This window comes from Musa acuminata, chromosome BXJ3-5 (genome assembly GCF_036884655.1).
Source record: "Musa acuminata AAA Group cultivar baxijiao chromosome BXJ3-5, Cavendish_Baxijiao_AAA, whole genome shotgun sequence".
Classification (NCBI taxonomy): Eukaryota; Viridiplantae; Streptophyta; class Magnoliopsida; order Zingiberales; family Musaceae; genus Musa; species Musa acuminata.
This window is the reverse complement of record NC_088353.1, coordinates 41,396,448-41,421,041: the sequence shown is the minus strand read 5'-3', so window position 1 is coordinate 41,421,041 and position 24,594 is coordinate 41,396,448. Positions and strand designations below refer to the sequence as shown.

Below are 24,594 nucleotides of genomic sequence, written 5' to 3'. Positions count from 1 at the left end.
ACCGCCGTGGCCACCTTCTATGGTCGGATGCCTACCAAACAAGGAACTTAAAAGAGTAAGGAATACATGAAATCTCATCCATCCGAACCACACATCAAGACCAGTAAGTACATCAATGGAGTCGTATGTATCATTTGCTAGTTCATGAAACAAACATCCAAATTGAGCATACCACAGTTGAACCATCAAACTTTGGTTTCTTGTATGCAACCCGACATAACAGGGAGAAATCGGATGAATATTAATGAACGTAGTCAATGTTCAACAACAGCACACTTGTTGAACAACAGATTTTTCAGAACCAAAGCATCTAAGAGAAAAAAATGATCAGTACGGTTTTCCATAATACAACTTGGCATATCTCACAGACTGCATATTGTAAGGATTGATCCTCCTGGTTCTTTCATATGAATAATCATTATAATTTGTAGAATGCCGAAACCGTGGGAATTCTCTCATGCTACACTGTCGAGATCCAGCGAGTGGGTGAACGCAGCATTTGGGTCAGAACATTACAGAGATTTTAGGAGCACTGAATAGCCAAGCAGATGCATAGTGTGAGGAGTGACTGAGGCCACAATTATGCCATATGGTTCTCTTTCTCATCAGATGCTTTTCGCATCCGAACTGGTGATCTTGGTGGAATGATGCCTCTGACTTCTTTGTTGCCATTAACAGATTCACCAGCTCTGGCAGAATTCCTGTTCCCCAATGGAGGATGATTGTTCTCCGGGTGTGTAGAATCCATTGCTCGAGGTAGTCTTAGAGGTACATCCTCCCTAGACCTTGGAGCTTCATTGTCTTGTGGGAAGGAAGATTGAAGTGGTTCAGTTAGAACAAGCTGAATTGTAGATTTACGCCATTTCTTCCTCCGGCCTTGTTTGGCTGCATTTGGGTTGATCTGGTTCATAGCATATAAGTTAGTACTTGGCTATCTAAGCAACCAAATCTGCAACAAAAATAGTCATGAATGACAATCTAGGGTTCAGAGGGCATTAAGCATGACCACAAAAATTTGCAAATCACATTGCATCGACTCATAGAATCCAAAAATGGTACAAAAATTAAAAAGTTTTATTTTGTAAATGATATGTGGTGAAAGCAGGATTTGAGCCTAGAACTTTATGATAGACTATCAAAGTATTTACCAGTTAAGCTGGCTAACATCTTCAAAAATTATATCGGATAAGGTTTCGAACTCTCAACCTTTGATAAAAGAATTAGTACAAAATACAGTTTTTAGCACAATAAAATCAAATGAATTTAGACACATTTAGGCCGAGTTCAGCCAAGTAACTAGTACGAGTATTTAGAAAGCCTACAAAAACAAGTTTAAATGGAATATAAAAAAAAGTACTATCCAAGAATTTCTATTATCTGATGAAAGATAAAAAAACAAAAATCTGAAGAGTGACAAATCTTGTTATTCTCTTGTCAAGCAAAGCTCATACAACATTAAAACCAAACAAAATGTGGAATTTTCTTGTAGCAGAGATGGCAGCTACAAGTGTTAATCCTCCACATCTTAGTGTCCTGGTTATCAGACACATTGAAAGCAATTGAACAGAGAAAAATTTCCCACAACCTAACACAGGTATAGATTAATGTCAATAAACATACAGCTAGACATTTAAACTTCCAACATAATTAAATATTTAGATGCATATACTCTTAACAGAAGATAGTAGAGAACAAATGAAAGCTCATTTTTTTAACTAAGAGCAGAAATAAGCCCTTGCACAAAATAGCAAGTAGAGTAATATTAATTATATTCTAGCACTACATGGTTATTGGTTACTAGCCATCAAATTAAAAGAAAAGAAACAAAAAAGGAAATTCAGACGTACCACATTATTGCCAATATCAGACAAGGGCTTTCTTGATTTTACATTTTTCTCTTCGGTTGTATTCTTGCTCAGTGCACTTTGCAGCAGTAGTGTTCCTTCAGACACCAATTTGCTAGTGTCATCATCGACATGATCAAATGAAGAAAGACTACCACCACTTTCTGCTGCTTCCGAGTTGGATATTTCATCCATATCACTATTGATCAACCCACCTTCTCTGTTAGAACACTTTGACGGAACGCATCCACAATAGGTGCTGCACACACTACCGAGAGCTCGACACTCACATCTCTTAGTTTTACAGGATGAAACCCGAGAACAAGAACAACAATGTTCAAACCCAACCTTTTCAACCTTGATCTTTCCCTCTTCATTTGGCTTCTCTGACAAGTTCCCTACAGGAATATTATCTTCCAAAGTAGACTTTCTATTTTGATAGTTTTGAAATTGCTTCTTTCTGATCTTCTTTCGAGATTCTATCCAATCTTCATCAGCGACATCAGATTCAAACTCCTCTGATGCTTCAGCATCTGTCTCGAACACATCTGACATCTCAGTGTCTGATATATCCATATCATCCAGATTATTGACACCATGACCAGAGCACCGGATGCTTTGTGGATTCTATGCCAAATAAGATATTGATTAGGCAAAATTTATGTTCAAGAATGAATACTCGGATCAGATAGTTACGTTAAAGGTGAAAGATAGCTGAAGTAAAAGAATATGCTCTTAGGAATCATGAAATCATGTAAATCATTCTTTTGATGTCTCATGGAAATGGGACATAAGAACAAAATAGTTTTTAAGATGAAACAAAATATCTCTCAATTCCAAGTCAAAAATATTCTTTCTTCTGTTTTTCAAATAAATGTTCTTGTCTTAAGAAGTAGAAATTTCTACTAGACTGAATATGCATAAAAATAATTACAAAAATAATAGTGGAGAAAGACATGAATGTCAAATTCATTATGCAACATAAGTGGTCTTTAACTAATTTGAATTTAATTGACAACAGAATTAATAATTTTTTGAGAACCTCTCAGTACAGTAAATGGAACTTGTTAATACTAATAACAGTTGTGAACAGTAATGCCAGTCAAGTAAATTTAGACAGCTTGATCATTACCAACATTAATAAGCATCATGTCTTTTGAGAAAATTGGGAAAACATAGCAACACCATGTAGCAACTATTGATAGCTGATTTGTAGAAGGTACCTTATGTATAACATCAGAAAGCTTGTCTTCCTTGGAGACACCTATGTCAGTTCCAGAAATTCCAGTAGTTTTCTTCACATTCTTAATAGATAATATCTGTTTAAATGTTAAAATGAAAATGCCATTAGACAAAGAGACAATCCATAAAATACATAAGTCATGTGAATACAAAAAGACCATTTGCAATTAAACAACCCAAATTATAAAATGAAGAAAAAATTATTTGATGATTCAAGGTTACGTGGTCAAGATGTTGAATTAACTATGCCTAGTAAGACATCCCTGGTTTCATGATTAGAAAGTGAAGGCATGAGCAAGGTTATGACCATCGAGCTGCAGGTTCCTTGGAGAAACAATTTGGAGATGTGTAATAGAAAATAAAATAAGCATCCAGAATGCTAGTACCTTTGCCTATAAGAAGAACCCTATAAAAATTTTAACTGAAGGAAGGAAAAAAAAAACAGAATATTTTTTTTGCATATGAGTACACAACAACATTTTTGAATGCTTGCTACAGTTGTAATCAGGCTAAAGCTGATGATATCTTATGGCTAACTAATCTGCGTTTACACCATTTGTTCTTAAGCTATGGGACAAATTTGATTGGTTCCTGTCAATTGTCCCCCTTAGCTTTAAATTAGATTCAATCAAGTTCCACTGTCAAATTTCATTTATAACGACAGAGTGGCCTGGTCATATAGTGAGGAAAAAAAGTTGATTGAATCATAAAATGGCCTGGTCATACAGAAAGTAACTTCTTTGTAACTCTTCTCAAGTTAAACTGGAAATTTTAAAACTAATGGACAAAGGAAAGGAAAAAGAACCTAAATGCAAACAAGAATAATTTAATTCAGAATTATTAGTTCTCAATAGAAAACCAAAATATGAAAACTAATTAACCTGCATATTTTGGTTATGTGCTACCAGCAGTTGTTCTTCCAATTGTCTCTTCAAGATATTAAGTTTGACCACCTTGTCCTTTAGTTCAGCTATTTCAGAATCCTTCTCTCTGCAACTGACCTCCTTATCACGCAATTCACACCTACAAGATCGTAGCAATTCAAATTTTCCTCTAAGAAGAAAAAAAATTATGTTTCGAACTCTTATTATGTTATGCAGATTACAAATCAATGTGCCAGAGAACCTTGCATACCTAGAGGATGATGCCAAGTTAAACAAATAATTCATTAGATTCTTAGCATCGGCAAGTGATCTGACTTGATTCCATCGTCCTTTACCACTAAAAACACGTTCACGCTCCTCAGCTTCTGACAATTGTGAGGCCATTGAAACCAGAGCAGTAGATGAAGTTTTTAACATGTTTTCAAGTGCTACAATCCTTGAATCTCGAGCACTTGGAGACATTGTCTGCGGACTATCACTAATATTAAACAATTAGTCAGGTCAAAATTCATGTATACAAAACAAAGAAATATAAGCACAAAGCAATGAACAACTATAGAGAACAAACCTTATTATTTTCTGCTTAAGCGTTTCAGATTCTTCCTTTAGCTTTGCTACCTCTTTAGCCATGGCAGCTCTTCTGAACATAGGAAAAAGAAATAATAAATGATATAAGTGATCAAAAAGCACATCTTACGAACCCACTTTTCTGTTAGCGATCAAATTTTCTGTATAAATTTTAAAGTATACAGAGCATGTTGCACATGAACAACTCCTATAAATGATTTCTTGCAATTGAGTCGTATTGTGCTGTAGGAGATGACTCTTAAAATTTATGTCAACTGATCCTGAAGTTTTGCAGATCTTTTGTAAAGCTTCTCAGCCTTAACTCTACAGCAGATCCATGTTGATGCAAAAAGGCATTGCAAGGAAAGACCTCTTAAGGAATCTATGGTCCATTGAATGGATGTACTAGTAATTTCAGAAAGATAATATCCCATAGCTTCTTTTCATCCAATATCCCAAATAACCTACCCATCATCGAGAAAAGAATTTTTATGTAATATGCCTATTGGTGTATTCTGAGCATGGGCATCTGCCAACTGTGTACCCAGTCTGTATATTGCAAATGCTACATAGTATGCTAGCAAACCATGCAATGTCATGAGATATGGTCATCAATGCTTTATCGAAATAACTTGCAATGCTCAAATATAAGGACCACAAGCTTGGAATGTTCTCAAGTTCAAAAGTGTGGTAATGTAGCCCCACTCTTCGCTTTCAAGTTTCTTCTATCCAATTAAAAGACAACTGTTTACACAAATGTCAGGCATTCAATTACTAAGTGATAATGATTCTTTCTAGACTACCTGAATTCTATATACTAACCGGACCATTAGATGACACTAGAGTTCGGTGAGGTCTTCTTAAATGATTAGTGAGTCAACAGAGCTGGACAATTCAACTAACTGGAAAGGATATTGATTTCCTGTGAACCACTAAAAGTGTCAGTCTGTTGAACCCAGTTGCAGCACATTTTGGCTGTTTCTGTCAAACAGGCATTTATTCTGCTGGTAGTCAGTATGAGCAAACCCACTTTGTTTAGATCAGTATCTTACATATTTTTGCATCTAATTTATACAGCCCTCTAATGGGGCCCCATAATAGAATCACAAGTCCTGGTTATAGTTTTGAAACTAAAGGCAAGTAAACATTCTAAATAAATGAAGCATTGCAGTTTATCTATTCTATAGCCTAGCAATGATGCAGAGATAGAATGAACAGAAAAAAGATAAACAAGAAGAGATTAGCTCTTACTCTTTCATTTGTCTCTCATACTCCGATCTAACTTCATGTACTCTTAGGGTTACTTCAAGTTCATGCTCTATAGCATGCACCAATACCTTCAATTTAACGGGGGTTCATTAATCAAAAAGTGAATACAAAACCAAATTACTGTGATTAAGAGAGTTCACAGTGTAGTTAAAGAGATAGTCAATTTTCCATTAAAAAAAGAACTGCTAATTCCATTCTAGTACCTGAATGCCAGGGCCATTTGCATTGCCAATAGCTGAGTATAATCATGAACAGAGTTTAGTAAAAAAAAGTGGATTATGTGATTACTAATATCAATTCACATATGGTTAACTTACCAGATGCCTCACGAGTAGACTTCTTCGCTTCTAGTAGCTCCTTCAGTCTTTTGGTGGCCAAAGCAGCTTCTTCAGTCTTCCGCTGCAAGACCTTCAAGCAGAACCAAGTGATATGGTAAATTTAGATTATGTTAGAAGGAACCAAATTAAGGACCTCTTCAAAAGGTGCATTTTTACCATCTTTTGCCTCTGATTCAAAGCCAAGAGCTTGTGCATTTCATATTCATTCCTTCGGCCTTCTTTCTTGAGCTAGTTAAAGAAGGTATTCGATTTAATCAGCAAAACATTGTATGGCAGTGGATTTAGGAACGAATAAATTAACAGCACTCGATTTAGAGTGAGACCACCAAATGAAAAATAAAAAGAATATAAATAACAACAAGAGGTAGCAGTATATTATTACTGTTGTTAATCAACAAGACATAGCAACCAAATGATGCAATGTGAAAGGTAACAAAACTAGCTGATACATACTGTCAAACAAGAAGAGGATACAATATTTTTAGTTTGAGGAAATCCAAAGGCATTTTCTTTATCATCAATGAGAAAAATACAACTAAATCCATGACAACTAATCAGCATTTCCCAATGTAGGAATCACAATACAGATCATGTTTCTTGTCCTATCTAATGGGTTCACCACCAAGTAAGATGGTCTCTAATAAATATTGAAGGTACTAGAACAGCATGTGTATGGTGACTATATGTCTTCACCATTCTCATAGGATAATCGTGTAAAGTCAAATCATCATTAACCACAGCATGAGCAAGAGTGAGAACAAAATTTTGGACAATGTGCTCCAAATTTTCAGACACAAGTTCTGCCACTCATCTATGGTATTCCAATTTGATTTGAGCACTTCCTTCAGTAATCATATGATTCATATCATACATGTCCAAGTTCATCAAAAGGACCAGCAACCATCAGCTTCCTCCAGACATGTAAAATTTACTCCGTAGCTGGAATAATTAGAAACTAGATTCCAAAGTAGTAAAAAAGAGCGGTGAAAAATAGACAGTTGCTCAATTTCCTGAGCAGCAATTAATCAAGCCAATAAGGAACTTAGACATTGTACATATATTGAATTATGAGCATCTTTAATCCATTAATGGCTTAGTAACAGCTATTTGTACCCAAATAATCCAAAGATATCTTGACTCCTCATGTTTTCCATCCAGTCTATAACATCTGACAACAGAAATCAGATGACTAAGAAAAGGTAGATCTGCTCAACAACCACAAATAATTTAAAGAATTTTTTCTTTTTCCGGTTACTGAAGTACTATTCTTCACACCTTTCCATTGGCTTTTTTGCCTGCACTGAGATTGGTAAACTGGCAACTGTCATTATTCTATTCCTCTGTTGTTGCTGATAATTTCTAATGCATCAACTGCTTGTTTCCATCTTTTTATTGATGCTACATTGGATGTAGAAGCTAGATGACCTTAATGACACCTTAAGTAAAACAGCATTAAAATTTCTCATGGCTGAAGGTCTGATTCCAATTCATAAAGCTAGTGATTTACTCACAAGAATCTTGAAGCCAAAAAAGATCCAATCAGCAAAAGCAACCAAATTAACCGTTGGAATTTGATGATCAAGGTTTACAGTATAAAATTGTCAACTATTAGAATCCTTAATTAGCATGTGTGACACTAACCCAATATTTATCATACACCTTTTCTCCAATCTATATAATCCACTATAAAATATGTGATCTGAAGAGCATTTCCATCAAAGAACAAAATTATTTAGGAGTAAGAGCATATGATACACTTTCAAGAGCTGGTCATGCAGCTGCATGTAATCAATTTATGGAACAATAGTGTCAAGCTATTACCAATTAGTATACTACAGAACCAGTGATTTAAAAAGCGTTAGGCGCCAAAAGACGCCAAGGTCCACAAACGCCCGAGGCGCTAGGCGCTCGCCCAGGCGCTCGCCCGAACGAAGCGAGACACTAAATTATAAAAATATATAATATAATTATAAAAATATATAATATAATTATTTAAAATTATCTAAATTATAAAAATATATAATATAATTATAACAATAATTTCAAATAAATAAAAATTAACAACATTAAAATCAAAATAATATATTATTAATCTATTAACAGAAAATTAATCATTTCAAAATTCAAATAAACTTAATATTAAGAGTATACTGAGCCTGATGGAGAAACGAGGAAGCAGCGGTGAGCGGCGGCAGCGGCAGCAGCGGCGAGTGGCAGCGGGAAAGGGAAAGGGAGCGGAAGGCGCGAGCAGCGGGAGGGCTCGCGGGAGGCGTGAGCAGCGGGAGGGCTCGAGGGAGGCGCGAGCAGCGGGAAGGCTCGCGGGAGGGCTCGCAGGAGACGCGAGCAGCGAGAAGGCTCGCGGGAGGCGCGAGCAGTGGGAGGGCTCGCAGGAGGCGCGAGCAGCGAGAGGGCTCGCGGGAGGCGCGAGCAGCGACAGCGGCGAGCAGCGGCAGCGGGAGCAGCGGCAGCGAGCGACGAGATCGCGATCGGGATCGAGAGCGACAGCGGCAGCAGGTTAGTGTTGGGGTTATATCGGTTTAGTTGGTTCGATTAAACCAACTAACAACCGAACCAGGACCGAACCAGACCTAAAATTCTGGTTCGATCGCCTTGGTTTACCCAGGCGCTCGTCCGAAGCGCCCAGCGCCTGGGCTCGGGCGAGCGCCCAGGCGGCGCCTGTTTGAAGCACGCCGCCTAGGACATTAGCGAGGCGCTCGGGCCTCGCCTCGCCTCGCCCGAGCGCCTAGGCGAGCGCCCGAGCGCCTTTTGCAATCACTGTACAGAACCAAGATGTGCAATTGATAAGCAGGAGGATAACTGTTTTCTTTTCATCAACTGAGTAAAATACATAAAATCCTGCACAAGATACACTAGACATCTAAATATTAACCAACTAGGCCTTTTACGAGCATCTCTATATAATTTTTATTTGTAAGTTTGATAAAAAGCAGATAAAAAAAGGAAACAAGTCCAACATAAATCAAGGCATAGGAAAGAAAACTAGTGCTGATGAAGCAGATTGAAACTGATCCAGCTCTTTTATCTAATTGAACTTAACAATAGGGAGGATGTTTACCATAGATGGCAATCTAACAAAAGCAAAGCTAATTGGACATCACATGGGTTTATTCAGAGTTCACAACATGTCATTCTGCTCATGGGTGGGTAAAATTAGGCATTTGAAGAGTTACGTTGTACAACATGAAAACAAAAGTACTGCAGTTCATAACTCAAACAAAAGTCTTGCAACTATATTAAAGCAATTTATTGTAGACCATGTGTTTCTGTTTGCAGGAAGCAAATAAATTACACCAGAATAAGCTTCCTAGCAAACCAATCAAATCCAGCTCAACAAGACTAGAGATAAGATAAACATCATTGAAATTTTTGTGTGATCACAGTACTCAAAATACCTGCAGAACTTCCTTTTCACGTGAAACCTTCCAAGATCTGAATTGTTCAGATTCTTGCTTCATTTTATGTTGCAATTGAACCTATGAATAGATTAAAAGATAGCAATTAATTGACTTGGAATACTTGTGGATGGCATACTGATATGATACAGACCTTCTGAGACTTTATCCTCTGAATTTCTTCCTGTAATCGTTTAGCTGCTTCATCACTTTTTTGTTTTTGCCTCAACAATTGAGCTTGTGCCTCTTGCTTCTTCTTCAACTCAGATACCTTAAAAGGAGCAATTATATTAGTTCACGAGGCACTGACTAATAATTGTGTGTGAAACTAATTTCCCATTAACAAACCTGAGTTTCAAGCATGTTCAACTTTTGAAGATAATCTTCCCTTAGCTTCTGGGCACTCTCATCAGTAGTAGATGACATGTTTGAAAGGTTAAAACGAAGATGTTCAATCTCTTTCTGGAATTGCAAAAAGATAGTTTAGAAAAGAAAAAAAACCTCAGTGGATTAAAAAATAGAATTTTACCGTCAATAATTTCTTTTCCTGCTCGAGCTCCAGTAATTTCTTTTCATAATGCTGCTTCAGAACAGTTGTATCAACCCTTGTAAACTGCTTCATCTCCGCCTTCAATAACAAAAATGAAAGAAGTTTGAGATAAAAAGACTACCCCTAGCAACATTGCAAAGCAAACATTGAACACGATATTGTAAAATGTATTTGAATCAAAGCACCATCATAAAATGCAAATATATTTCATCATCAGTAAACTAGATTTAAAGCATAGAAGATATGAAAGGCCTTCTTGATTATGATGGTAAATTTGATCATTGTCAATTATTTTAAAGTTGGCAACTTGGTATGTAAGTAAAAGATTCTTTTCCTTGGGATGTAATGTGAAAGGTTTTAATTCTATTATTTTCATTCAAAAATATTGGCAATGAGCAAGGAGGTTTATTTCCCAGAAACTTCACTGACATTGTCTTTCTACTGAACAGGAAACTTCATCTTCCAAAGAATTTATGCTGAGCAGCATAATGGAAATATATGACGTAACATCCTGAAGTTCATGAACAAATTAAACAACCATCAACCTCAACAATTACAAGTTAGGTACCTCCTTTTGCTCAAGCCGTTTGTCCAACTCCTGAATCTCCTTGTCAAGTTGATCTTGTAACATAGAGTGTTCCCTCTCCTTTTCTTCTTCTTCTGCTTCAACTGGAGCATTTATAAATGAAATAAGTTTTATTGAATTAATAGATCTGGAACAAATAATATCAGCTAATCAATATTTTATAAGAAAATATCCTTCTATATCTCAATATTTTAATGAAGGCAATTATAACAGTTTTAAACAATTATAGCAGTTTTATAAGAAAATATTCTCCCCTCTCGGACTTCTCTCCCTCTTTCTCTTAGGTCCATGCTGACTAGTATACCAACATACTATGTGTTGGTACACCGATAAATGCCAGACCTATATTGGTTTAGCTAAGGACTGGTACGGGTCTCAGACTGAAACTTGAACTTCAGATTTTTGGTCGTAAAAGTAATTGAGCTGCTGCTTCAACAAATAATTCTAGCATTTTCTCCTCAATACATGGAATAGAAGAATACACAAAAGTAGACCTGATCCTAATGGAACTAAAATTTAAACACACAAGGAAAACAAGGATCTCATTAGTTTAATGTCATCTGAAAGCTAGAAAACATAATTGTTTCACAATCATAAAGATTGTAGCAAGGTTAGATAAATGGGCAAATATTCACTGGCTTCAAATTTTTGTATGATATCATACCAATCATAGATCCTTCCTTTAGGATACCATGATGGCAAAGGACAGGTTTTTATTTGATTAACTAGTTTAGGTGCCATGATACACATGAGAAGTATGTAGGCAATCATTATATAAGTCTTCTTGTTGGAACTTGATGCTACCATGTCTAAGATTAAAAAGAAATGTCCAAGAGTGACACTCAATTACTCACTGGAAACATCAAGAGTCTTCTCATCACAACCTGAAGCCATATCATCTATATCAGCATCAATAGTAAGATTTCTGCAGGGATGAGAAAAGCTTTGAACTCGCAGCAACTCTGCTTCCAACTCTTGAATTTTTGATATGTAACCTTTCACAAGATCCAATTCCTGTAGAAGCACATTTAACAACAAGATAGACTTGAGCAGGAGAGCAAGTGTCAATCACTCAAGGGTACTTGCATTCTGTACCTTATTTTTTTCCATTTTATCGATCTCATCCCAAGATTTTCCACCACGAGCTGATTCAATCTTCAAAGTCAGCTTGTCCTTCTCTACCTGGAAAATTGTGAACCATTCCATAAGATTGAAGAAAATCAACACCTGAACTTATAAACCTAAGAAGGTATTTGGATCATTCTATATTATCGCTCAAGACTATATAATCCTATAGGACGAGTTTAATTTGGATCTTCAGACGGCATAACATTCATATGAACTATGAAGATGCAGCTAGAACAAATTTAAGTCTTTGTTTATAGTATACAATGCATAACAATAACTGCAGCTATAGTTTTCACAAGCTTAAAATTCACGTCCTTTCGAAAAAACAGTATGAGTTATTGTAGTACGTTAATCCAATTTCTATTTACCTGAGCATCAAGAGCACTTTGTCTTAGGAGCTCGCATGTAACCTGCCGCTCCTTTAGCTCCTGGCGGAGCTCTGCATTGCTTGCCTCAAGCAATGATATTTTGTGCTGGAGAAGCTGCAGTAACAATCATTAGTGACTTAACACTATTTCTTGAACTAAGCAGCATCAATTAAATCTTGTACCTGAAGTTCCTCAAGCGGTGCACCTCCACCACGACAAAAAAGCAGTTCGGATTGCAGTTGTTCCAGTTGACTACGCATTCTTTGCATTTCAGCAGCCACCGGATCACGGTTTATCTATAATATCAGAAGTGTAGTCAGATCCATCGAAGAGGCATATTAAACTATCAACTTGTTTATGCATAAGAAATAACATACCATTGCTTTGTTCTGGATATTGCGTGCACGATTGGCATATTTAAGAGTATTAATAGTCTCTTCAGCATTTGAATCAGCAGGACTAATGCAAGCTAAACACAAATATAATCAATATCAGATTAGTCACATAAAAAAGACAAAAAGAAAACTGTTGTTGCAACCAAAAATGTGGCATGTTGGAAATTCTCACCTATCATCACTGTTTTGCTGTTACCACCAAGAGAATCCTGCAAAACAGCCAGCAGCAAAAAACCAAAAGTTGTATTTCACTTAAGGGGTATACATATACATATTTTTACATGGGTCTACATGCACTTAAATATACTAAAAGGAAAATTGGATAAAAAGCCCAATGTGTGAACTCGAATGTTGGAATGCTTGTGACTTCTAAGTTTATTGAAGTCTGTTAAGCAACATATTTTACATTTAATTATAGCAGATGTGATGGAGATGACATATCATAGGCAAACACAAACAAATGGCCTTTAATCTACTCTTCCCTAGTATTCAATTAAAGGAAGGAAAAATCTGAATTTAAAATAAATAAACCTTAGGTGAACACTTATATTGTTCACTTTGTAATCAACAGAAGTACAAAACAAAAAGTTATCATTTCATGCCTGCAAGAGACGAGTCAACTTGCTATCACGGTATGGGACGTGTCCCCCTTCTTTTCGTTTTCTTTCATCCCCAAGTGCACTAATCACGTTTCCAAGAGCTAGCAGACCCCTATTTATATGTATGCCTGTAGAGCATTGTTCATAATTAATCACTAAACGTTATTGTTTAGAAATTAGGAAAATTTTTCATCACCTTCTTTTAGTCGAAGTCCATCAGCTCCAGTTCGTTTTGCACGTTCAGAACCAGCAAGATCCACTAGGTGGAACTTTGCAAACAATATGTCATCACCAGCTGCTTCATTGTTAACCATTCCACCATGTGATTCATGACTGACATTCTTTTGTTCCATGTATATTGTGAAAATGGCATGTGAGCGACTACATAAGAAAAACACATAAAAAGATTGATAAAATAGTGAAAACAAAGTTAATATATACATTCACATGGGTACCAGGAGATGAATTCCAGAAAAATTCATATATGAGGTAACAAACAGATTGTTCTTTATGTACAAATCATTTTTGAGAAGATGCAGGCAACCATGTGATAAATTTCAAAAATAAATAAATATTTTCTTTCTTGCTTAAGTGGAATCATGTCCCCAATTTAACCAATCTTGAACCTTCAGCCATGAAAATTGTCATTTTCTCCCCCTTATAATGTGATCAATAATTGAAATTCTAGTCCCTACAACACCAGGTATCATGACAATAGATTACAATATTGGCTGTACAAAAATAGTGATTTTTTGCTAAACATTTAAACTTCATGTGTCTTGGACTATTGGACATGCAATGTCTCATGCCAAATTGCCAACAGTAGGGAGAAATTCTAAGACAAGTATTATGCAGTAGTTAAACCTCATGATGTTTTAGAGCTAATTAGTTATATCAAGCATCAAATACTCACAACAAGAGAATGATATGATCATTTTAGTGCACGTAGCAACACCAAACATTTACGAAGCATGAAGGAAAACTCATTGACAATTATAAATTTCAGAAGGATCAATGAAGCAGTACTTAAGTATATTCATCAATTCATAATTAAATATTAGAATTCTTGATAGCATTTATATTTGTCATTCTAGAGTTATGGCACACTAGTTTGTGTGGTTTCAAGAGATATCTGACAATCTAATAGAATATTAGATGCAGCAACAAATATTCACTTAAATGTTAAAAGCATGTTTTTCTCTACCATCAATTCATACTCGTATATCTGACATTGGTATGGGGTCTTATACCCTGCCTTGTGTGTACAAAATAACACTCTGTCTTCTTCACGCCAGTAAAACCAAAGACTGCTAATGAAATCATACAAGTTGGAACCAATGCACAAAATGACAATACTTGGTTAGAAGGTTAGCTGATGAAATCCAACCTTGATTGACTATTCATATTCGTACTTCCAGTAGCACGAGAAATGGATCCACGAGTTAAATATGATGCCATCTCCTCCTTTGATCTGACTTCAGCTTCGGTAACACCTGCAAGTGTTATCCCACCAGCTGCTGTCTCTCTGATTTGAATGGGAGCTCTAGACAAGGTTGGCTTGGCTATTGATGCAACCTCAGTTCTCATAGCAGCATGAGATTGTGGGTCTAACAAATCAAAGACTTCCTCCTTAAAAATCTGCCCATGTAAAACCAAGTTCAAGAAACAATTTAGTGACACAAAAAATACTTTATTTTCTAGTTCAAGGGAGAATCTAATGAGGTGCAACAAATCCCAATATCAAAATAAGGAAGATAAAAGGAATAAGCTGCAGTTTGTAATTAGTAGACAAACCCTTGGACTTTAAAGGTTACATAAACTTAGTTATGGAAGAAAACTATTATGGTAAAGAAAAAGATTCTCTGACACACCTCAATAAAAGATACTCTAACTAGAAATTCTGTTCTGTCCTTCAGAGCATCAATTTTTGTAAATATCGTGTCCATTACTTCTGGTATAATCCCCCCACAGTTACCTTCGCCCGTATAGTTAGTTCCCATCGTGTAGGTCTTCCCTGAACCCGTCTGTAAATGAAACAATGGGCTTATATATCAGAAGAGAGAACAAAAGTAAACAATAGTAGTAATGGAAAACGAGTGATGGCAGCATTAAGATAAGAATGAAGTACCTGCCCATATGCAAGGACGGTGGCGTTGTATCCATGAAATAGGGCATCAATCAAAGGAAGAACACATTCCTTGAAAATGGAGTAGGGAGACCCTGAACTCCCATAAACATGATCAAACGTAAATGCATGAGATCCAATTTGAACCTGTAACCCACAGGGAGAATAACCAGCAATTTGTGATGTTATCATAACCAAAAATCTATAAATTATATCTTAAACAGACTAAAATTACTCTCGTCGATAGAATCCCAAAGGAAAATCCAGAATAAGGATTTACATAAGTAGCAGCGGAAACCACCATTTCAAAGGAAAAAGGCTAAAACATTCCAAGAAGAGCAACAGCAACAGCAGACCCATGAGAAGGATGACGAAAAGGAGATCTCCTATAGAGACGATTCAGGGCAAACAGAGAATTATCACGAAACCCCTCAAACGCGAATAAAACTTGCGAACCAACACGTGGTACCTGTTCCATTCGTGCGATGAGAAAGAACAACAAAACAAAAACCGGAGCCCGAGAACGTAAAGCTCAAAGTTCGCCAGATCAAAACCTGGGGCTCCCCGGGAACGACGGTGACGCAGTCGGTACACCCTATGAGGAGCTCCGTCGTGATAAGCGGCCGCACATTGACGGCCACCTTGACGCATTCCTTGTTCGGCGCCTTGGCCTCCTCCGGGCTCTCCATCACCAGCTCTCTCGGCAGCACCACGAGCCCAGAAACCGCAGCAATCCTCGACACTCAAAGGAGAAACGATTGGGAGGATTCGATCATAGATCGGAAGGAGGGGGGAAGGGATCACCACCTTTGGAGGAATATGCGGGAAGAATGGATCGAAACTAGGGTTGGAGTTTCGCCGATTCGCCGCTCTTCTCTTCGCTCGTCTTCGCGATGGGAGAAAGCGAAATGGAATAGCGCCCGCTCGGGGAATTCGAAAAATAGGGTGTCACGTGACCAGAGCCCCCGATCTGAGAGGGTCTCACGTGAGATCCCGACCCCTATTTATTGATGTGTCGAAGCGTTGAATGACAACAATGCCCCTAACATGAACAAGGCCTCTATTTGTCGATCCGATGAAACCGGTAAAGTGACGAGGTTGCCCTTATCCCGAACTAAATGTATCATGTGCTTTTTGTCTTTATCTACGAGATAACGGGCATTGTCCTCCTCGGATTCAAATTCAAACTGCGTGAACTGACAATAACGCCCCTAAAGTAGGCCGATCCGCCGAAATATAGTCTTGCATCAAAATTCGTGCTCGTCAACGAATTAGATGACTCGATGCATGAATTAAAAGAACGGGCACGAATCTTGAGACGAGCGTTGTGATCTGTCCATGGGCCGACCAATAATTGCAACACAATATTGTTATAGGTGTCATGTAATGCAATAATTTGGTCGATGTACGTCTATGGGTGTAAGAAATAATGGAAATTATAATGAAATCATCACGTCCACATATTTATTTTTCGAGCATTAGACCCAAAAATATTATTTTTGAGATCTTTTTCAATAATCTTGATAGATCAATGTAAGATCAAGTCCTTTCATCACTTCCTATTATATATATATATATATATATATATATATATATATATATATAGCAAATTTAGGATCAGTCAAACTATTGATGAGGATAATAACTGCGATAAGACTCGCATGACGTCAATCGTCCCAAATGACGCCTCACAACACCAGGTCAACGCCGACTGAGACACATTAACACCATTTTCAAGCTCGGTCCCTCACACCACGCCAAACGGTAATGTCATACGCTACCAGTCTGCCCCCTGCAAGCGGGCACATCAGGAAACAGTAAGCTTCTCTATAAATACCCTCGCATTCTGAACGGTAGAGAGGAAGAAAAAACAGACACACACAAAAAACTTCTTCATATGAACCCCCCCTTCACACCAACTAACTTGATCGTCGGAGGGGTCAGGTCGAGCACTCTGACCCGCCCTTTGTGCAGGTGCGAAGTCGAAGGTCCCCACCGGACGTGCAGGTGGGAAGCTCTTGCCCAGAGGAAACGACGACCCCGTCATCTAGACCCGAACCGAGCTGCGTCGGCCCCGAGGCCACGGCTCAATGTTGCTTACCACAACAACTATTACCATCATTTTATATGATGTTATCATTGATGTCACTTTTTATCGACTAGATTGATACATAGGAATGTTGTCTATTTATGCTTTTCCCGATAAATACATTATCCCTCTTCAAAGTCATCCTATGCACTGAAATGTCCTTTTAGGATCAATATTAATGCTACGAAATTATTGCATAAGATAGTCTACATGATGGTAGTCTATTAAACTACTCGTAGAATCTAATGTGCATGATTATTTACCTCTCTTGTTATTGGAGTTGAGGAGTTCGAGCGGGGGCACTGTTCAGAAGCCGCAAAAGCTGAGCAATGGTTGGACCCCGAAAACCTTCTTCGCACCTTCGCGACCGTTCGATCTACCGTTCATTCAGAAACAAACGGCTAATTATACATATAAATGAATGCACACAATATGTAGCAACTTACACGATTTTTTGTAGCTAATTCTCGCAATCAATTTGATACAACCAATCAACAGCTAATAATACTAAATATTATATATATATATATATATATATATATCTTTTTACTCGAGAAAAGGACAAATAGATCCCACCACTGACGAATGCTAATAATACTATATATAAATATATATATATATATATATATAATGTCTTTTTACTGGAGAAAAGGACAAGTGGAGCCCACCACTGCGTGCGCCGCCCGATCGGCGGCGACAGAGGCGAAGAGGAGAGGTCCGAGATCTACGGACGATTAGGCCGACGCCGGCGGGGCGGCGAACCGGGCGGAGAAGTCGCGGTAGCCCGCGTAGTCCCCTTCTGGGCTCCCGCCGTGGCCCTCGTCGAAGTTGAGGGCGTAGCTGAGGGGGTCGTACTGGAACTTCGCCGACCCCATCCTCCAGCTTCCGCCGCCGCCACCGCTGTGCCGGTTGCGGTTGAAGCGGCGGATGAAGGTCTTCCACCGCGGACCCGCCACCAGCTCCGACCACTCCCGCACCTTCATCACCGCCCCCACCACCCGTCTCCACCACCGGCGGTCGTCTCCCGCGCCACCTCCGCCGCCGCCAGCGTGGATCCGCTGCCACGACTCAGATGAGGAGGAGGAGGAGGGGCGGGGCGCGGACCAGATGCAGCAGCAGCAGAAGCGTCGGCGGGAGAACATCGCGTCCACGGAGGTCGATTGGTCGTCGGTGGCCTCCAGAGGGATCGCCGTCGACTCCATGGACGATCAGATCAGATCAGATCGACTGGATTTACCAAGTGTCGGTGGAGAGGAACCGATCAACGGGAATTAAGGATGGGATTCGAAGGGCATGAGAGGAAGAGGAAGAAGGAGAGGTAGGTTCTCTTGATGGAGAAGCCCTAACCATTAGCTTCTCTTCTTCGTCATCAGCCACCTCGTGATGAGAGCGACAAAGGTAGGGTGGGTTGAACTTTATTAATAATGTTTCCATATTAACTTTAATGATAATAACAATGAAGTATAATTAGTAATAATTACAATTAATTATTCTGCCATCTCTGTCCAGGAGACCATAACAGCTCATTCTTGGGAATCCGACTGCACCAGATCCACATCACCCCTGGCGGCTTCCAGGGTTGATTCGGTAGGCATAGCAGCAACTGTACTGGCAGAAAGCAGGGAACACGTGTCCAGATACAAGAAGAGACCATAGGGACACATCATCCAGAAAGGTTTCGAGGGTGATTCATCATCCTAGACAGTCCAGTCCAATACATGAGATTGTCATGGAATGACAGCCTTCTTCTTCAAGTTATAAGTACATTGTTTAAGATGCCACAAAAATATATTTCACTTGATGCTGAAGAAAGTAAGAGGCAATTATTGTTGTGTCAAGGTCACAGCAAACCCAGCAACCACATTCCAGCTGCCAGGTTTGCAGCAACAGTTCAGAAACAGATTAGAACATCTGGATAGATGCAGGTATCACTGCACTGCTGCTCTGCAACATTGTTCACAGTTGGGGAAGATACAGCTCCCCAAAATTATGTTCAATGTGGGCCAACTTTTGACACCTTTGGCATTTGTTTCATGACAACTTTGTCCATGACCATGGATAACACTGATGTCTTTCTTTTAAGGTTGCTTTCAAGCAACTGCTATTAGCAAACACAACCAATGGAACTAAAACTATATGGATTGAGTGCTTCTGAGGCAACAGCAGTGTCTGGCTGCCTGTTGCTTGATTCCCACAGGATTCCAACCACTCTCCTGCAAGCAGACCTCTTCAAGGGGAAGGGAAACCAAATATATTCCAACTTATGGAGTAGCAGCAAATTCCTTTCCATGCTTTTGGTTGCACGTCACCAAATATATTGACTGTCTCTCCTCCCTCCCTTTCTCTCAGATTAATATATTCCAACAAATTGATACATCAGAAACTCCAGCTCTAATTGCTCTTCCATACCAATCCGATATTGCTTGTAATTTCTACCAAAGAGGGACAAATATCATGGAAATCACATTTGCTTGTTCTTTAAGAACCACTGATAGAGAAGGCTTTTTTATTACAGATCCATCAATCTGACCTCCCTTCACGTAGGGTTGTTATTATACAACTGTTAGCTGATTTCTTCCCATTAAAATCACGCTTTCCTCCCATTAAAAATGTCTAGAACTACTATAATTGCATCAGGAACCTTCATATCAGCGGAAACGCTGATAAAGTGTTCGGAGATCCCTGCAGTGGATGCAGGTCCATGGAGACACTGGAGGGTCCAAGCAGTAAGAGTGTACCCACTGAGATTGGCAGATGCAGCAGCAAAGAAGAAGATCTTCTGGTTCACGGTTGTGGCATTCAGAACAAGCAGGATCCATGGGCATCTGAATCAACAAGAGAATGGTTGATTAAATATAAGAAATCTTATCAAGGTAAAATGAACTGAAAATTTATCTGCTGATATATCAATTTCAGAATGAAGTGCATCACAGTGTACTGTGTAGGCTTGGAAGAACAGTGCGATGAAAATGATCACTCAATGTTATGGATTGTCATGCAGAAAGAAGAAAAGTGAAAAACAAAGCTTACTGAGGCTCTGGCACTGTCATTTCCATTGTTGGAGACCATAATAATGTCTATGTTCGAAGATTCAGATGGGATGGTTTGAGAATATATCTTCTGATCAGTAGAGGTGTCCATCTTTCTCATGCTTGTAAAACTGGACTTGCATAGAGGGCATGACGAAATCTTGCCTCTTGAAGCCTAAAACACAATAATTATGAGACCGAAAACACACCATCCACATAGAAACCAAAATAAAGACATACTACCAAACAATGCATATTAACCATATATCATGGCGCATTTTATTTCTCATTATAACAAATTTATCAGTTAGTCCTAGAAAAGTATGCACTAGCAGCATTAATTGAAAGAAAGTGATCCATGTTTTGTCTTTATTGGTGCAAACATGGAGGATTGCGAGGAATTATTCATTTTGGATGAGCCCCACACAATTTTGCCCTTCGGATGGGCCCAAAAGATGATGTTGAAGGCAGAGGTGACTTTGTCCTCTATGTTTGTCAAAACTCAAAAAGTATAAAAAAAGTTAGTAAAGAAACTGCTTTAATAAATATTATTTCTTTAGACATCCAAACACATCCAAAAGGACCACAACCAAAAAAAGGTTGATTGCTAGGTGTAGCAAATCAAGGGTTACTTGTGGTTGTAGAAACACGATATATGCAATTATTATGATAAATGTGCAAGAAAATTTTAAATGCTTAGAAAAGTTTACAACTACATACCAAACAGTCAACCCATCCTTGAATGCAGGAGTAGCAGAAGCGATGCCCACAAGGTAAAACAGCCCTTGTCGTGCTAAACTCTGTCCAGCATATAACACACGATAACTCTGCTTGCTTGTAGGCACCTGCTTCATAAAGATTTTCACCTTCTTTATGGCATTCATTATCATTCCTTGCATTTTCTGAAGAACCAAGCATTTTACCTATACATTCAAAGTTCTCATTATCTGAAAATATTCCATTGTCAGATAGAATATTGTCATTCCTAAGCTCTTCTACACCATCCTGTTCAAGCCCTTCTATTCCACTTCCCTCATGATCAGAAAGCATAAAGTCCATAGTTTTTCCTTGAGATGACGATCCAAGCCTCCTTCTCGAAGTATTTTCACAGGTTGAATCAAGATCAATGATTTCAACCTGACTGCTAAATTTCTTTACAGAAGTTCCTTGCTTCTGGCCCAAACTCACATAATTCAAAAGATTACAGTATGCTTTCTTCTTAAGGCGATTACTTCTTCGAGTTGGTTTACAAGTAACATCTTGAGTAGCATCAAACAGGTTTCTCTTCTTGCTAGATGAGCACACTTTTGGGAATGTACTAGACTCCCTACACTGCATGTAATCGGATAAACATGGTTATGTCAAGACAAAATAGAATTGTTGTAATTCATGACAATTGACATAACCAAATTTTGTTTAAATAGAAAGAAGTTGAAACTAACAAGGAAACAAAAAAACTAAGAGAAATAAGTGCACACAACTACAACTTAGTTTAGGGAATGTAAATGCAAACATAAGCTACTAAAAGGATCATAGAGCACTAGCTAAGTCAAGTTTATCCATATTTAGGACATTTCTGATAATGCACCTATTAATGACAAGCTGTAGAAGCATATTCTGAACTTTTGTAAAATTCTTATCAGCCACTAGCAATGGCTCATATTTAAAGATGTTGAGAAATTGTTACAATATTTGATTGGAAGATATTGTAGCAATTGTTGCCCTTTCAGACAACAGTAGGAACAGCTTTATGTATTCATTCCAGAAGCAAGGGGTTGTGTCCATGCCTAATAACTGGGAGCACTGTACACATGTATTTTAGAGTAAACCACTCTCTTATCATTTGTGGCAGGCAGCAAATTGCCAACATAAGGTATAGGTTGTTTGACTACTTATACTGTCCACCAAATTTATTTTGAGTGTGTATACAATGCATCATTTATTTTTTTTAAACAAAAGTTCTGTGTATCCTCTTATTTGATTATGTAGATATCACATAGTCTTATCAGTAAAGGAATTTCTTCGAAATTCTTTGAGTTCTACAGTATCTTTAAAAAAGTGAATTAGAATTCTGGAGTAAAGCAAAATACAAAGAAACTATAAATGTATTTCATGTGATGACAACTCAACAACAGAGGTACACCATCATAAACGCATAGAACACTACTTGGACAAAGATTGAGTTACTAGGACCATGCAAATGCACAAGTTCACAACTTACTTTGTGTAATAATTGTGAGTCAGACCAATCCAGATAACTTGCATCAATTTCTACTATGTTTCTGCAATTCAATGCACTGAAATTATCAGATAACATGCATCGTTCTGTGGATATGATGCTTTTTCCTTTTCCAGAAGTATCCAAAGCGGCAGGCATTTCCCAAGTTATGGGTCCAGTTTCTTGTCCACTGCAAAGAACCAAGTGACAGAAAAATAAGTATACAATTGATGTTAAATGCCTGAGACACATTGTAGATATACGGAGTGAAAAAGAATGTCCAAAGTGAAAACCATTCAAATCCAATTAAATCTACAGATAAGTGAAAAAAGATTAATTATTCATATCATTCTAAAAAATCAATTGAAGAAACAATTCAAAGAGATTTAGAACTTAAAAAAAAGAAACAGGGTACAAAATATTTTTCAGTTATATGATATCAATCCCGATGCTTGCTCCATGTTCAGGCTACCCTACATCACATATAGTGTTGGAATGGCAGAAACATTGGTAATGGATATGTGTCATATATTTTGTCCATGCAGAATATCAGGCACAAGTATAGGCATGTAACGAACATTGGAATTGACAAGAATTGAATGCCATAATCAATGAAGCATATAGCAGATATTATTGTGCCAATCCTCGATCAACACCCAACTAAGGCAATCCTTAGTTGATCGTCTAATACAGAACATGAACCATGTTACACAATTGATAATTTCATAAATTAAAACCTCATTACGTAAAGTTGTATGTTGTTGAACTCCAAAGACAAGAACATATGGAATATTTCTTGTCTCTAAGTCTCATTTAGCACAGGGAGAATGTACAATTTTATATGGAAGCCCGTAAACTATTTGTCACAATTTCTCATCATCCTGACTTAAAAATCAATTTATAATTCACTAGAGATCTATACTATTTCATACTTTGCAAGTCAATTGTCTATACTGGATTATCAAGAACAAAGAATAGTGGGATACTCCACAGAATGCAACTCAAGGTTCTATTAAGTACATCTTACGGATAATATGGCCGGCGATGGCCCTACATAGTGGAAATTAGTACACACCAGATTAATCCACATAACATGGCAAAGCAAAAAGATAAACAAAAGGCACCTCTGTGCGGCATAGGGATCTTCAGGAAGACGCTTCCTTTCCTTTAAGCAATCCTCAAACCAACGGTGACTAATTATATGTGCTCCAGTTCTTCTCGCCATGTCATACTTCTTACCTTCGAACTGCCAACACACCTACATTCATATCGAAGTACTGTCCACATATCATTCTCCAATCAAACAATTTGCAATCACCAGCACGATTAACATAAGAATCCACAAAAAAACAGGTGGAGATACACACCAGATGTGTAGTTGATTTCGTCATAGCTCCGGTGTAACTAGCTCCAGTTTGGGCTATAAGCTTGATGAGCTTAAACCGCTCCGTCCCGTGGTATCCACTGACTGTGGCGACAACCGATTCCATACCTTGAATCGGCCGAATCCCATTACCTGAAAACAAAGAAACCCTTGCAACGATCACAAAAGAAGGGAAAAATCATCAAAAATCGAACGAGATCAGATCGCAGATGAAAAACTGGAAATGTGGCCAAAAGGGTTTCTCATCGGATCTCTCAACAAAGGAATGGAGAACACATCGAGGACCTTGGAATCGACCGGAAAAATCGTCTTCTCGGGGTCCGCCGGATTCCATGGCGCTCTCTTTCGGCCTCGACGACGAGGGAAGGGTTTCAATTTTGGGCGTTCGAAATGTTGGTGCGGGCGCTTCTGCTGCTCCGCGGCATATAATACCGCCCCTTCCCCAAGCGCGGCAATGGAAGTCTTATAACGCGGTTCGAAATAACGTTCCGTCATATGCTCGTAACAGAATCCCACCCGTTACGTTATATTCTCGTAACAGAAAAGGATCCTTGAAGCCCATGAAC

General features: G+C 38.2%; 2 protein-coding genes across 2 annotated transcripts; both read right to left on the bottom strand.

Annotated features, from left to right (window-relative positions):
- Positions 1-108: 108 nt before the first annotated feature.
- Positions 109-19,061, bottom strand: LOC135638437 (kinesin-like protein KIN-4C). The gene is made up of 29 exons (XM_065151549.1): positions 18,959-19,061; positions 18,066-18,464; positions 17,661-17,773; positions 15,312-15,455; positions 15,055-15,207; positions 14,571-14,821; positions 13,380-13,564; positions 13,187-13,311; positions 12,757-12,793; positions 12,567-12,658; positions 12,372-12,485; positions 12,190-12,303; positions 11,789-11,875; positions 11,548-11,707; positions 10,676-10,776; positions 10,087-10,185; positions 9,906-10,019; positions 9,712-9,828; positions 9,558-9,638; positions 6,301-6,372; positions 6,124-6,214; positions 6,010-6,041; positions 5,789-5,874; positions 4,539-4,610; positions 4,221-4,448; positions 3,968-4,109; positions 3,068-3,163; positions 1,848-2,471; positions 109-901 (listed from the first exon to the last, which is right to left on the bottom strand). The coding sequence occupies exons 1-29, from the start codon at positions 19,059-19,061 to the stop codon at positions 581-583; spliced, it is 4,353 nt and encodes a 1,450-aa protein (XP_065007621.1). The 3' UTR covers positions 109-580.
- LOC103985377 (uncharacterized) lies at positions 18,913-24,441 on the bottom strand. Its single transcript, XM_009403050.3, has 7 exons — positions 24,314-24,441; positions 24,012-24,160; positions 23,769-23,902; positions 22,648-22,834; positions 21,147-21,758; positions 20,428-20,601; positions 18,913-20,222 (listed from the first exon to the last, which is right to left on the bottom strand). The coding sequence occupies exons 1-7, from the start codon at positions 24,360-24,362 to the stop codon at positions 20,046-20,048; spliced, it is 1,482 nt and encodes a 493-aa protein (XP_009401325.2). The 5' UTR covers positions 24,363-24,441; the 3' UTR covers positions 18,913-20,045.
- Positions 24,442-24,594: the final 153 nt, after the last annotated feature.

Bases quoted from the DNA above. Each gene is read 5' to 3' on its own strand.
- LOC135638437 (XM_065151549.1), bottom strand. From the start codon at position 19,061: ATGTGTCCCTATGGTCTCTTCTTGTATCTGGACACGTGTTCCCTGCTT. The intron at 11,876-12,189 runs GTAAATAGAAAT...ACAATTTTCCAG, and splicing joins AAAGTGCTCTTGATGCTCAG to GTAGAGAAGGACAAGCTGAC. The intron at 9,639-9,711 runs GTCTGTATCATA...ATCTATTCATAG, and splicing joins AGAGGATAAAGTCTCAGAAG to GTTCAATTGCAACATAAAAT.
- LOC103985377 (XM_009403050.3), bottom strand. From the start codon at position 24,362: ATGGAATCCGGCGGACCCCGAGAAGACGATTTTTCCGGTCGATTCCAA. The intron at 22,835-23,768 runs GTGCCTTTTGTT...GGTTCTTTGCAG, and splicing joins GATCCCTATGCCGCACAGAG to TGGACAAGAAACTGGACCCA. The intron at 21,759-22,647 runs GTAAGTTGTGAA...GATTACATGCAG, and splicing joins ACTCACAATTATTACACAAA to TGTAGGGAGTCTAGTACATT.